The sequence below is a fragment of the Sinocyclocheilus grahami genome, unplaced genomic scaffold, assembly GCF_001515645.1.
Source record: "Sinocyclocheilus grahami isolate Dianchi unplaced genomic scaffold, SAMN03320097.WGS_v1.1 scaffold371.1, whole genome shotgun sequence".
NCBI classification, from domain to species: Eukaryota; Metazoa; Chordata; class Actinopteri; order Cypriniformes; family Cyprinidae; genus Sinocyclocheilus; species Sinocyclocheilus grahami.
In genome coordinates this window covers 906,934-922,629 of record NW_015505550.1, presented here as the reverse complement: position 1 = coordinate 922,629, position 15,696 = coordinate 906,934, and the positions used below count along the sequence as shown (strand labels likewise).

Here is a 15,696-nt window from a genome sequence, read left to right as displayed (position 1 = left end):
GACGCTGAAGTGCAGGCACTTGTAGCAAATGTAGCAATGCCAGTTGTCGTTGGAGATTTTTAGTCCTCCTTTCCGTTCTTTCAATCGCTTTACGTATATGTCGACTTTCCATGTCCATTATTGTGAAACCCGCGAGACACAACAAAAACACAGCTTCAATCGCAACGTCCTCCATCCTCCTGTTGTTAATGTTGTTCTTCTTTGTTTCTGTTGAACGCCGTGCACAAATGACAACGCTGTCGACCGGCTTACGTCACTTCCTAGTACACACTGTCGGTGCGAATGCAACCCTTTAAATAGTACTGGGAAATAGTTCGCGCAAAATCGTCCCAGTACTTTAGTACCGTACATTTAGTTCTGGAACTAAAGTGGTGTGAAAGGGCCTTAAGCTGTTTTTAGATTAACGAGAAAGTTTTGGGTTCTGAAATTTACAGGATGTTTTTATAGTACAATGACCTCTTATATATTATATATTTTTATTTCTCAGTTCATGGCCCCTTTAAGAAGTTCAATGCAGGTTGTAGGCATTACAGTGACAGTAGGCAGTGAGACGATTCAAAATGTGGAACAGCATTCCATTCTAAAATGACATTTTAAACCACAATAAACTGATTTGATGCAGAATTTAATGAAGAAAGTATTTCAAGAATCATTTGGTTTAGTTGTTAAGTGTAGTTGCTGATCTCATATTACTGCCATTCTTCCCTGATCGGCTGGGTCTCCTGCTCAGAGCAATATCTGAGTGTCAAATACACCACTCATCCAGAAAATGCCAACTTGTTGGCTGTTCCAACTTCGGGGAGGAGTAGTGTCCATGGTAGTGCCAGAGGCTCCTCCCCACTACCTTTGTACAGCGGCAGTGGTAGAAACACACCACAGGCAGGGAGCGGTGGCGTGGCCCTGCCCCTCAACCCCACTACTCTGGCTTTGCTCCAACAGCACAACTACATCCCTTACTTCAGAGGTACCACAGTTCTGCCTGCAGGCTTTTGCCCAGTACAAATCACCACATGCTGCATGTGTGTGAACTTATGGTCTTGGATACAAGATTCACTTTCCCTTGACAATATGAGTGAATGAGTTCACTACTAAAAATACTGTTCTAAGATTTTAAACAAGACTAATGTCATAAAGTGCATGATGTTCCTGCTGTTGGAATTGGATTTCAACACACATGAACCGTGGATCAAGCTCCAAAACTCTTAGTGCTTCATAAGGGTTTACATTCAAAATAAAGGACTAGTGAATTGCAGACATGAAATTACTACCCTATCCTTCATCCACCTTTCTTAAACAGGAATTGAGACAGGATTCAAACAGGAAGCAAAGTCTGAAAGTAGGCCTAGGACAGCCCTGCACCTCAATTTGCCTTCTCACGGTAAACCCTAAAATCCAGTCTCTCTTTCACTGTGTATCACCAGTCTATTACAGTGATGTGAGATTGTAGGTGTACCGCAAGGTTCAGTCCTTGGACCAATCTGTCTTTTATGCTTGCTGGTATTGTGTTTAAATAGAGTTTGTATGTCCAATCGTTTTGCATGGTAAACGTGGATATTCATTATATTTGACCTGAAACAGTAACCTAATGCACAAAGACAAATGCAAACATTGGTGGCGAGCATCAGTATGCATTTATTTGTTGTACTGTAGTTGATGTTGTGTTTCATCTGTTAAGGTGAAATTTTCCGCCATGCATCTGATATTCAAAGTGATTGTCTGTATGTTTGTGTTAATGTTGCCATTTACTTGGTGGCTGTCATTTCTATCTTTTTAGCATTTTCAAGTGTTTTATTTCACAGAACATGCATACTCAGACAGGCAATAATTTGCAGGTGGAGTTACAGTGGAGTCCAAACGTCTGAGACTATGAATAGAAATGTAAAATATGTAGAAGTTTCAGAACACAGACCAATACCACAAACTTGCTGTTGATTCGTGATTTTGTAAGTTTTACTGTCACATTAGTCCTAGTAGTTTTTCATTTAATTTTCATTGGTGTTACAGTTTGATTAGTGAATTAGAAATAATGCAGAATCTGAAGTATTTCTTCATTTTACATTATAACTTTGTTTGAAAAGTTTTCAACATTTTTTGTACCTAGTTCCTACAACTTTTTTGTACATTTCCTGTTTAAATAATATAAAAAAATCCCAGATTTTTGATCTCAGGCTTTTGAACCCTGCTGTGCATATGTACATTCTATGTATATCTAGAATATATTGGAAAGTATTTATTCATAAAGATAACATGTCTGTGAAGAGGAGGAAAGTATGATGAAACAGATTTGGGTTTTGTGGTTTCTCTGCGAGAAGTAGAGAGAGCGAGAATAAAGTTCGCAGGAGAAGATTAAAGGGGTAAATTGATGAACTGTAATTTTGGGTCAGTTTGCCAGACGCAGTGGCATAAACTTAGGCCTTGTGCATTTCCAGGCCAGCCCTTTAATGTTGCATGAAAGTACACTGAGGTTGTGTTTGGAGTGCGCCGTTCATGATGCACTTAGCTGTCTAATTGACTTCTTATTGGTAAAGTAGCCACACAGGAGGAAAATCGCCTCTTCCTTACAAAGGTTTCTACTTAAGATATATAAAATGAAGATGGAAATCATTCACAGAATATGTGTTAGTGATGAAATGCTGTATTACACCCAGCGGATATGAGAAGGGCGTTGCAATCCATAAAATCATATTTTAATGAGTAATGAGAGCATTGAGACCTTCATACTCCACAGTGTGCTCCAGTGTTGTGATTTGTGTATGTTTGGTGTATTTTATGACAATTTCCTGCTCCCCCAGCTCCAGATGTGTGGAAGATTTTCCCCTGATAAAGGGTGAATTTTTACTAACAGCACTTTGTGTGTTAAATGGTGTGTGCATGTTTCTGAAGAACAGTTGCAAGTGTATGTGAAAGAGAGAAAGAAAAGACAAAGGAGACAGAGAAAGAGTTCATTTATGTGTATACATTTTTTGCTTTCAGCATATGCAAATAACTTTTTTTTAAAAAATAAATCATTTTAGTGTGTAGTTGAATAAGATATTCTCTCTCTCTTTTACCCTCAGTTTGATAAAAGACTGTGATTATAAATACTTAATATTCTTCCCAAATGTTATTATAACATCACAATTCAGCCTGCCAATGACAGTCATTTCTGTCTATGTCCAATTTGTATTGACTTGTCTGCTCAGTTCAAGCAGTGCAATGAAATTTGAGTGTCTACTGATCAGATGCCATCAGTATAAACACAACATACTTTCACAAACTCCAATGCAAAGACAAATTTGTACTTTTTAAAGCTGGCTGTATTGTGATGTTTCAGACTCAATGAAGACTCAGTGTAGCATATTTCTGGCAACCCTGTCAACTTTTCCTCTCTTTCCTTTTCATTTTGTGTCTGCCATGACCTTCACCCCCCGAGGTAGTGAAAGTGGTCGGAGTACCCCCAGTCTCTCCACCTACTCTGATGGCAAATCTCCTTCCTCAACATACGTGGCAGCCCCACGACATTTCCATATCCCAGGTAGGTGTTAAAAACTCTTGTACTTAAACTACCCATGGTAAAAAAAATTCTCACATCTCTTCTTCCCTTCTATCCTCACTTCTGTACAATGTCAAATACTCTCTCTATTTTATGAAAAAAATCCGGCATACTGAATAATTCATATTCGTATTCTGCCTTCATATTGTTCTGTGGTCTTTCGCTTAAGATCACTACCATTGTTGTGCATCTTTGCATGATTTGCATTATTTTAGTACATTTATAAGTTGTTATTGTAAGCAAAGCCCTATTTTTAGTACGTAAAATACGTTTTTTACTGTCATTGCTCATCCCATGTTTAAAGGGGTCATATGATGCGATTTCTATTTTTCCTTTTCTTTAGTGTGTTATGTAGCTATTTGTGCATGTATAAGATCTGCAGAGTTACAAAGCTCAAAGTCCCCCACAAAAGGATTTATTCTATCTAAAAGAGAAGGCTGATCCAGACCGGCTAAAATGCCTCATTCAAACACGCCCCCACATCTCTACGTCACGATGTGGAAATATTTGCGAAATGCCGCCCAAATGTAGAAGGCGTGGTTTCAGGAACCGCAGTAGTGTTGATGCAGCCATGTCAGGGAGACGCTGTGTGTCTCTGTGCAAAAGCAAGAGCACTTTATTTGGCCTTCCGGAAGTAGATGCAATGAGGAATCATTGGTAAAGATTTATTTATAACAGAACAGCACAACCCAGATGTGTGAATTTGTGCAACGCATTTTATGGACTACAGTTTTGTGGACCTAGGAGAGTAGCCTACAAGGCTGGCTGTGCAAAGGCTATTTCCAAAAAAAATGGGTCAATTCCGACTTTGCTATGACAATCTGGCGCTTATTCTGAATCAGCTACTGTAAGTATGTTTTCTTAATAGCTTAAGTATTTGCTATTGACTGTTCAAATGCAGAGTTTTGCGCCGTGTAGAGTATCGCGTCGTGTGTGTGTGTGTGTGCACGTGAGAGAGAGACAGGGTCACATCACAGTGGAGTCAGCTTTCTTAATCGCGGCTTGTGTACTGCAAATACATACGACCATCATCACTGTGTCTGTCACGTGACTGTTCCCCTTTCAGGCTTGAACTGATGGTAAAACTACTTATGTACTGTCTTTACATTTATGTTGAAAGCTAAAGCTCGCGATTATGGAAAGGGGCATTACATTTCCGATGCGTGCTTGTGGTGTTCAGCCAATCACAATGCACTGGGTCAGCTGGCCAATCAGAGCAGACTGTGCTTGTCGGAAGGAGGGGCTTTGTAGAAAACAACAGAGGCGGGTCATAGAGGAACTACAATAATGTACAGTATTTGAGTTTTTTTAACATTAAAGCATGTACACATTCTGTTACACCAAATACACAAAACAATGATCTTTAAAATAGCATCATATGACCCCTTTAAAATAAATGTAATGATCAGTTTCATGTGTTTTCAGCCCGTTATTGTAATGACGTCTTGTTTCCAATGCTGGCAGAAACAGCTCTTAAAATGTATCACATGTGGTACATTAAATGACTGATTTTTTCTAGAAGTAATGGTGAGGCAGAAGTGAGGTTGGGATGACCTAAACAAGCTACAGAGAGACACATGCTGTGTCAATTATTAAGACATTATGTCATTGCAATTACACCATTTATCTCCCTGTTTTCCTCTTGGCTTAGTTCATTTTAGGTGACATTTCTATCTTCTAAATTGAAAATGTGATGAAGCTTTCATTATTTATAATGTTATTATTTATACATAATTCTGACTGCAGAAAATCCATATTTCAAAGCCGAAGATTTTGGCAAAGGCAAAATGCTTGATCATGCATGCTGATCATGAACATTATAAGGAGATGAACTACAATACCTGCAATCCTTTATAGCAACATATACTGTATTTTCTCCCCTTTCTTTTACCCCAAGACCATCCTCTAATAACACATGCTTCTTTATTCATCTTCTTTCTTCCTCTCTTTGTCTTCCATTCTCAGAGACTAAAGTCAAAGATAATATCTATAGAAAGCCCCCTATCTACCAACAGCATGGTACAGTCCAGTTTCCGTACAACCATGTTTCTTTGCATGCTGTTACGCATGTCACCATGGTACCTGTTGCCATGGAACTGTAACCTTTGACCCTCTTTCTGTCTGCTGGTTTCCATTTTCAGCTCCTTGTAGGTTTTACAAATCCTAGAAAAAGGTTTGGATTTGACAAGGTACTTGTTATCAGGCAATCAGTACCTAATTGTTGTTTCTTGACCACATGCCAAGGGTCATATGTCATATTTCATACATATTTATTGGGTTTATTTTGAATAGCAGTTAGCCCTGAATTATTAGTGCTGCTCAATGCCTGTTAACTTAGAGATAATAATTGTTTTGATGTTTGTTATATGATGTTACACATACACCAAAAGTTTGGGGTCAGTAAGATTAAAAAAAAATTTGAAAGAAGTATCTTATGCTAATCAAAGCTGCATTTATTTGATCAAAAATACAATGAAAGCAGCAATACTATGAAATATAGTACAGTTTAATACATTTTTGTAACATTATAAATATCTTCATGTCACTTTTGATCAATGTAATGCATCCTTGCTAAATGAAAATATTAATTTATTAAAAAAAAATCTTACTGTCCCCATATTTTTGAAGGGTTGTGTACATTTAATGTAAGTAATGCCTTTGATATGATGTCTTAATCAACAAGATCCTACATGTCTTTTTAAATGCATCCTGACATGGAAACAGCAGTCAGATATATTCTTTATTTTATTTTTGTGCCTCTGTCCATCCATACGTACTCGCTTGTCATTTGCAGTATTCGTAGTTCCTCATCTGTCTGTGGTCTTGTAACTTAGATGTTAAATGAACATGGTGTCTGTGAAACTCATTGGTTTGGTGAAATGTCAAAGGCATTTGTGTTATCCATTGTGATTGGCTTAAAGACATCTATAAAGCTCATAGTGATTGGGTGGTAGAGGTATCAATCACCTGACTGGTTTCTTTTGGCCTTTTTTTTTTCCAGAACTTGTCCCATGACGTTGTGTTTGGTTGTGTCACTTTTCACTTGCTTGTTGATTCTGTCCGTAAATTAGTTTTTTCTCTCATAGTGAATACTGCATTTAGTTTGAACACTGTCTAAAATCAAGCTACACCGAAAAAAATAGATGACATGATTTATGAGTATATAACAGTATTTTCATTCTAATTTTTATTGTGTGTGTGTGTGGTACTTTGCATGATGTAACTTGTGCCAGTCACTCTCTCAAACAGTGAAAACGGTCCTTTAGGATATATTTAAACTATCTTACTGTGCTCTGCAGCTTCCAGAACCTCCTGGCAAGATGGTGATGACGTGGACAGAAAGGTGATTTATATATTTATATAAACATCTCTGTGTATATTTGTTTATTCTGGTATACAGTATCAGATCGTTTTTTGTAATTTAATCCAACCTACCCTTGTGAAAAAGAAGTACATTTTTTTATTTATTATGGAAATAATATACTTTACTTGAGTGCAAACTGAATGTAATGTTTTTGAACACCTAACTGCATGTTAATTGCAATTAAATGAAAATGGATTAGTTTTTATTAATTCCAATATTTCGTGTTAATTCCAATTAGCTGAGCTTAGTGCTTTTTGACCACTTAAGTAGGACACTTAAGGACATCTTTATATATAATTCCGTAATTCTGTTTTGGTTGAAATGTGGTTAAAGTGTACCACCAAATGTACTGACAACCTTTTATAGTAGACTAAAATATTCTTAAAGTAATTTCTGTAAAATTTTGTATGTCATGTATTTAAATATATTTGTAATTACACATTTGCCATGATGGTTGCAATTGAGTACATTTAAAATATATCAACTTTAAATGTAATATCAAATAACACACTACAGTAAAAATTATAATCAAATACTTTACATGTGCTTTAGTATGTTAGTCAGCATAAAAATAAGTGTACTTCTTTAAAGCATGATAAAAAGATTATTACAGCATGATGTAAAATGTACTTTCATTTGTAGTTTGACATTATTACAAAATACACTTTTTAAAAGTGCGTTAAGAACCATAGTCATGAAAGTGTACTCTGGAAGTACACTAAGTGGCCTTTTATTTCATTAATAAATGATCTGCAAATACAGTTTTTTTTATATTTAAAAATACATACTGCAAGTGCACATTCAATACATTTACGCACACTTCTTTTTGTTATTTTGGGGTTGTTTTAATAATGTAATCAAACCTATGTATGTTTTCCATCCTATCTTTCCATTGAATTCTTTATTCGGTTGTATAACATGTGTTTCTGTTTTTGTTTGTCAATAGACCAGAACAAGTTGGATGAACCTGAAGAGTGAGATGGATAGACAGTCTCCAGATCTGGACCCCAGGACCTCCACCCACAGCTTACCCACCGATATTTCTCAACCCAGTGAGTAGCCAATCAATGATTTTGTAGAATCCAAACTTCCTTAAAGGGGACATCGTATGCCCATTTTCCAGAAGTTGGTATGATTCTTTAGGGTCTTTATGATATGCCTGCAACATACTTTGGTTAAAATTCCTCAGTAGTCGAGGGCGGAGATATGCTAATACAGGACAGTCTGTCAGTGGTCGTGGGCGGGGCCTGAGCAATATGATGTCATACTGCTTAAAAAAAATAAAAAATGGCTTGATAATTGACACTGTTTAGGTTTTTGGGGGTTTTTAAAAAAAGGAGTGAATGGGTATTTATCATTGTAGGGTGGTTGTGTCCACACACTGCTAAGACAAATAAAGGGCAGGGCTTTCTTTTCTTACAGCTGCCATATTGAGTAGTACAATTTCTTCTGTTAATTTTTCTATGAATGTTTCATATCCTCCACCTTAAACTGTCTCTGCCTCTTTTCCCCTTGAACATGACACTAGAGTAAAGTGCCATAAATCTTTTTAAATTCTCTGTTTTACAGACTTTCCATACAATAAGTCTGCTTCGCTGCCAGGATATGGGCGGAATGGCATATACAAGGTAAACTTTGTGAGACCTGATATCTGTGCACAAACACAGCACCCCACAACCTTTTGACATGCCATCTGTGTGTGATTTTTGAGAATATATGTGAGCTGTGGTCACAAGTGCTGTCATTCACTCTCTCAGCAGTGAAGAATGTTGTTTGATCCGAGTTGTATTTGTCAAACCCAGCTGCTGGGACACAGAGGGCTGTTGTAATCGCACACATCACGACACACAGTCACAGATCAGTTAATGTAGACATTTAGCCGAGGAAGCCATAATGCTCAGAGGGTGTGTCTGTGTTTGCGTGCAGTTAGAAGTGTGTCTTGTTCTGGCTGTTTTCCATGTTCTGTTTTGATCTTGAAATCTGGCTCCCTTAATTGACTATCCTCTGTAATGAAGAGCAAGATGAAGAGCAAGTGCTTCCACAGCGGAAAACCCAAGCACACTCTTCATTAAAAATCTGATTTAGATCTTTTATCTCACATACAGTGTTGCCAGTGTCTTCTTTGTTTGAGAATGGTATGAAACCTTCTCCTGTACACTAGGTGGCAGTATTTTGCAACGGTTCTTTGTATCCCAGGACAAAAAACAGAAATATTACCCATTCTTTATATCTAATCTGGTCTGATTTAGTGTCATGTTTCGCCCTTTACTTTCCACAAGCGTTCACAAAGGCATGTGAAACACAGAGCTGGTCATAGATCAATATTTATAGCAAAATCCACCGGCAAGCTCCAGCCCTAAGGATTCAAGCCTCTGTCTGCGTTAGACTTTAACCTTTAACCTCAGGAAATGAAAGAAAAACTTTCACAGTTACAGCAGCTTCTCTGTTCAAACATGATATTGTTACTCTCATTTGATCGTAGCAAAAATAAATAATGAAGGCATGGTGAAACTTTTTCAAGAAGCTTTTAATGTGACAACCTTAAAACCAGACACTGAAATCAGTTCCTTTGGGACATAAATGTGCCTGTAGTTGAAAAAACAACCATCTGTTGTTTTGAAATTGCCATGCATTCTGCATGTGAATAAATATGCACCATATATAATTGTGAATATGCCAAATCTTGTCATGCATTGCTTCTTACTAGGCAGCTGATCTTGGCGAGGATGAGGGCGATCATGACTCATCCTGGAGTGGAATGAGAGGTGAGTGAGTAGTTTATAACTTACATAGACAACAGATGAGTTTTACCATACAAAATTAATGGTTGTAATTTGACTTTCTCTTTCTCCTTTTTTCAATATCTTTCCGGTTTTCTCAGAGTACAAGGTGAGTTCTGGTGTGTATAGTAGATTGCTGTAGAATGGAAACGAAAATAACAAAATGCAACTAAATACAGCATTAAATACAGGTTCACTTGCAGTGGTGAATTCTGTGTGGTAAATTATTGGTTGTGAGATGCTTTTGATGGTTTCAATAGACATTTAGATACAAAATTGTTCATTTTCCATTCATCCTGTATATGTGTCATTTCAATAATTTTGAATATTGTTGGGTTCATATAGTTTAATATCAAATTTGAATGCTTGAATGCATTTTTCTAATTTCTAATTTATGCATTTAGTAGATGCTTTTTTCCAAAGCGACTTACAGTGCATTCAGGCTATACATTTTTTACCAGTATGTGTATTCCCTGGGAATCGAACCCACGACCTTTTGCGCTGCTAACGCAATGCTCTACCACTGATCCACAGGAACATTATTCTACAATAAATAATTCTGATGCTGGGTTGGCACCTGTGTAGTGTACAAACCGGGTCCTCAAACAAAAAACAGTATGAGAACCACTAGTTGATCATAGCTTCATGAACAGATACAGTGGGTACGGAAAGTATTCAGACCCCCTTAAATTTTTCACTCTTTGTTATATTGCAGCCATTTGCTAAAATCATTTAAGTTAATTTTTTTTCCTCATTAATGTACACACAGCACCCCATATTGACAGAAAAACTAAGGGGGTCTGAATACTTTCCGTACCCACTGTATACTACAAAACTAAATACATGATCTGTACAGAGATTTATGTATATACAGTACACTACCATTCAAGATGTTTTGGGGTGAGAAAGATTTTTTATTGTTTTTGAAATACAGTAAAAACAGCAACAACTGTTTCACTTGATCGTTATCTTCTAATATGCTGATTTGGTGCTCAAGAGTTCAAAAGAACAGCATTAATTTGAAATTTTATATGATGTCTTCCAGTATGTGTGCATCTATGTAATTGTGTGTCTTTCACATCCATGTATTTTGCAGGTCTACCCCTATGACATGCTTGCTGTGACCCACAGAGTCAGAGTAAAACTACCACGGGATGTCGACCGCACCAGACTGGAGGTAATATTTTATTAGACATTTACTCAGTGGTTTTGTTTAATGCGATTACTGTGCATTTTTAATTGATTGCACTTTGGAGCATCCTAAGTTATAATTGAGCAATACTTTTATAATGATTGATTTTTAAATACAGCGGTGTCATCCTTTTTAATATGGAGCATGGGTTGACTTATTGCTGTTTAATTATTATTTTGTCAGTATCAGCCTGGATCAAAGTATGCAAGAAGGCAGCCAGGCAAAGAGTTGTGTATATTTGTGTGTATGCCTGACTGCACATCTGCCAGTGTGAGTGTTTGTGAGGTTATGGCTTTGTTGGGCCACAGTCCACTTGCCCACGGCCAACACGTAATATATCCTCAGTGTTCCTGGACATTGTGTCAGTGTTATTAGTGGGTTTAAGTGGAAAAGGGAAGAGAAATGTCTGGAGTTACGAGAGATGTTGATTTACAGATCCCACTCCCTAACTGTTAGCTTGGAATCACTGTGGTTAAAATTGTAATATCTGAAAATATGTGTGTGTGTGTGTGTGTGTGTGTGTGTGTGTTTTGCGTGAGTGTGTTTGTCATCATATGACTGGTGTCCTGATATAAGAGGCCCTTGTCACATCTGTTTGAATTGAGCATGATTTGAGTCAGTTGCAACACCCAAAACTTTCCAAAGACTGTGATTTCAGCATCTATTTGGAGATGTTCAAGATACCCACACATCTGCAAGTGTTGCAGTACCACATACGACAGAGCCTGAAAGAATAAAGATTTACACAAATCCATTCTGCAATGGTTTAAAACAAAATTGATGTCATAGGCTTAAAAGCCTGGCAACTTTTACAGCACCCCATTGGTGCTCGTAATCCTGATTATGCTAAAGGCAATGAATGTCCTCAACCATTGCAAAGCTTTAGGTGACACATGCATATAGATGGCTGTAATTATTGTCAATATTGTATTATTTTTTCGCTCTGTCTTTAAGCTGTAATGACATTTGGGCCATGCAGATATCGTTAGCAGAATAAACATTGCTTATAGATTCCTGGCAGAGGTCCTTTGAGTTTGTTCTGATTAAGCTTTGATTAGTTGTTGTTATTTTGGGCCTTTATAGATGGATGACTATATCATGGAGCTATTCTGCATGCTTTAAAGTGATAGTTCACCCAAAAATGAAAATTCTGTCATCATTTATTCTCCCTCATGTCTTTTAAAGCCCATATAACATTGTTCTGTGAAACATGAAAGGAGTTATCAGAATGTCCAAGCTGTTCTGTTCCATACACAGAAAGTGGATTTTAATAGCTTTTGAAGATTTTCTAATGAATAACCATTTCAGTTATGGTCTGTTCCTCGGCTGTACGATTTGGGGAAAAAATCGAATTGCAATTTGTTTGATTAAAAAAATGCAATTGATGTTTAAAATGTGATTAATAATAAAATAAAAAGCTTCAGGTTTGCTGCATGTGCTTGTTTGTAGGGCTGCACAATTTAGTCATAAATGTTGTAATTATCAATATTTAAAAAATCTATGAATAATAATAATACTAAATGATTTTTTTACTACATAAAAATATAAAACAAATCAGCAAATATTGCTTTTTATTTTACGGTACAACTGTAAAATTGTGCTCTTTTTATGCTGTCCTTGACAGCCTGTTCACCATTAATTTTCATTGTGGTAAAGTGAAGAACATTCTCTTCAAAATATCTTCTTTGTGTTCCACTGAAGCATGAAGGTACAGAACTGCACAGTACTACAGAACTGTAATTTTTCAACTGAACCGATCTCCTAAATTTGCCAGTTATCAAAATTAATCTGTGAAAGTTTTAAAATTCAAATAATTACATTTGTCGTAATTCTTATCATTTGTGTGTGTGTGTGTGTGTGTGTGTGTGTGTGAAGTCTCTTTGTCTGGATGAAAGCAGATGTAGGACTGTGACCCAAGAGAACTCTGACCCAACAGTTTTGAGAGCTGCTTTCCTACTTTTGCTACTATTACATATGAGGAGAGTTTGTGCCTGGTTCTGACTGCATTCACACAAGTGTTTTATTTTATACCTAGAAAGTTTGAGAGACCTTATGAAGTTGTCTCTGAGGTAACAAAACATATTGGGGTTTCCATGGTGGGTACATGTGGTTTTGTGCTAGTATGCAAACTATTGTGAATAACTGTGATTGTGATGTTATTCTGACTGTGCAAAGTAATGAGTTTGGGAAATGTAAATGCACCCATTTCATTCACTGTGTCTTTGAGTTGCTTTGCAGGAAATATTGATATTCATCTCAATAAATAGGCCTACAGCTACTTCAGCTCGAGTGTTTTTCTGTAAAGAAAGTTGCTGAAACAGATAGATGGATATCAATCTAAATAAAGTTACTTCCATTTTTCAGTTCAGCTTTTCTTCTTTTAAGATTCTGAATCAGACCGATAGATAGATAGATGTTTTACATTTTATTTGCTTTTTGAAAGAGTCTCCTAGGTCTATCATATAAACAAACGAAATAGACGTTGAAACTAAGTCTTCCAAGTTGCAACACTCCTCGATCTAAATGTGCCCGCCTCCCAGTTCTGCTAATTGGGTGGATTTTTAGTAGCGCGCTGCCGGATTGGCTCACACGGTTGTCAATCTCGGGCTGATTTGACAGCGCGAGCGGTCCTAGGAGCGCAGATATGAATCTGAAGAAGCTCACGGGCCAGCCAGAGGAACAACAGGAGAGGTGGCCGTTATCAAGCACACGGGATACAGAGCAGGTCCATTATCTTGCGATTAAGTTATGACGGAAAATAACAGAGAAGGTAAGATGTCACTGTTAAAATTATTAGACAGTTGTCTCTATTGATCCGTAGTGAAAGTCTTGACCATCCATGAAATGTTTCCTAATTTGTCGATTTCAACACACACTATTGAGGTTTCTTAAGAGGACATTTCAGTTCTCCCTTGAAAATGTGAGTGTGATGGGCTTGCTTTCCAATGTTTATTTCTTTCCAAATGCTAATAATATAATATAAAACGGCTCTGAAGTTGTCATGCTGCATTAATATTTGTAATTCTTTTGGAGCTGTCATCAAACCTTTTTTGTTTTGGAGCTGAGGCTGAGCACAAAGAAGCACGAGGCATCCTGATGAATGCGCAACGCTCCGTGGGGGGCTCTTGTTGAATAGCACGAGCCTGGTGGGATCAGATGCCGTCTCGAGCCCCAGTCTCTATATATGCAGAGGGGGGAGGGGCTGAGAGAGGTGAAAAGCTAAATTATGAAGAACAAATCCAATTAATTTGATACAATGCAGCGGGATGACTCTTAAACCACTGGGAAAGGGAAGCTCGATTATGTTTTTGTAGTTTATGTAAGGATGAAGCATAGTTGTCACTGACAACATCATAATTGCATCCCTATGTCTAAGATTTTATGTTTACCCTAGCTGACCCTAATTTTATTTTATTTTTTGCATATTTGTTACTGTTGTTCTCAGGTGTTTTGCAAGTTCAGGTGATGTTTATTTAGAGAGGCTATTTATATAAAGAGTTTGGGACCATGTGAAGGTGTTTCCATCTCCAGTTTAGTTTTCCTCCAGGAATAACTGACAATGGAGCGGACGAGAACCGTCATCCTGGGTATTGTTTGCTTTACTGACTCTGGCTCTGAGATGAGAGAAAACAGAACAAAGAGTAAAAAGCCACCAAAGTGGTCGTGTCTCATATCTCATTGTCCAGACTGTCTCAAAACAATCAGACCAGGTAAAGAAAATAAGAAAGAATCGAGTGGAACAGGTTGGGTTTGGCCAAACGCAGTCCTTGGACTCCTTGGCTAGAAATACGATCATTTGGAAAAATAAAGATAGGCATGTGGACAAAGCTCGGCATCTTTGATCAATAGCCAGTGTAGAGTTTAAATGGGTGTGACCAAGCGCTTTGAGGGATGTTAGTCAAGGACCATCTGGTAAAATGGGCGATGGAGCCTAACTTGACCTGTTCTTATGCTTTTGGCTGAACTTTCACCACAATTTGTATCATTCAAACAGGAGGTTCAATTCAGGATGTTTTGCTTCCTATTCAGAGTAGAAACAAAATACCTTTTCCTTATTGAGTCCCACCCTTTCAAAATATTATTTCCTTTGATTCTTAAGTAAATGCTGATTTTTCTGGCAGTTTCATATCGATCTGGCAGAGAATGAACACCTTTGTAAACCATGAACCATTAAACACCTTTTTTTCAGAAGTAGGTTCATTTTATTCCATTTAAGGTGAAAAAGCATGTGAGTTGCACCCTTATTATAGCAGCATAGCATGTATGAGCTTGTTCATTTACACTTTATTTCAAAAAAATTTGTAACTGATGCTCAAAGTGAGTTCATCCAAGGGCTAAATGCCAGTATAGCTGAGTGTTGCATGGTGGGAGTTTGATATTTTTCCTGATAGCTTGATGACTGGTCTGAACATGTGATCAAAAGTCTGATTGCTGATGCAGTGACATCATTACTAGCATTGTTGCAGCATCTGTGTGAGAAAGAGAAAAGCCACTGGTGAGGATGGATGACTGGTCTTGCTTAATTTGCAGGAGAAAAAAAGCAGTCATACAGATATTTAGTGTGGAGGTTTATTATCTTCTAATCACTGCTTTGAATGATGGGGAAAATGTCGAGATAATGTACAGTTTTCTCTTTTATAGTAGCCTGACTTCTACAAGGCTGTTTTTCCTTTCTTGTGGTTCTAGTCTAGCAGTCTGTGCCTTAAGATAGTTTTCACAGACAAGTATCCAGTGGGTTTATATTAGTCTGCCTTAGGATGCAGTATGTAGTTTAATTGTGTGAGTGTGTGTCACATACAGCCATGAACAGCTGCTGACACTTTGTCTG

General features: G+C 37.3%; 1 protein-coding gene across 1 annotated transcript in view; it reads left to right on the top strand.

Annotated features, from left to right (window-relative positions):
• Positions 1-11,990, top strand: part of LOC107549404 (actin-binding LIM protein 2-like) — a 20,688-nt gene extending 8,698 nt beyond the window's left edge. The window contains exons 9-19 of the mRNA XM_016230472.1: positions 731-964; positions 1,298-1,378; positions 3,413-3,514; positions 5,498-5,551; positions 6,832-6,875; positions 7,843-7,948; positions 8,466-8,524; positions 9,604-9,661; positions 9,778-9,785; positions 10,773-10,853; positions 11,952-11,990. Coding sequence (XP_016085958.1) covers positions 731-964; positions 1,298-1,378; positions 3,413-3,514; positions 5,498-5,551; positions 6,832-6,875; positions 7,843-7,948; positions 8,466-8,524; positions 9,604-9,661; positions 9,778-9,785; positions 10,773-10,853; positions 11,952-11,990 — 866 coding nt within the window. The remainder of the gene's footprint in view (positions 1-730; positions 965-1,297; positions 1,379-3,412; positions 3,515-5,497; positions 5,552-6,831; positions 6,876-7,842; positions 7,949-8,465; positions 8,525-9,603; positions 9,662-9,777; positions 9,786-10,772; positions 10,854-11,951) is intronic.
• Positions 11,991-15,696: the final 3,706 nt, after the last annotated feature.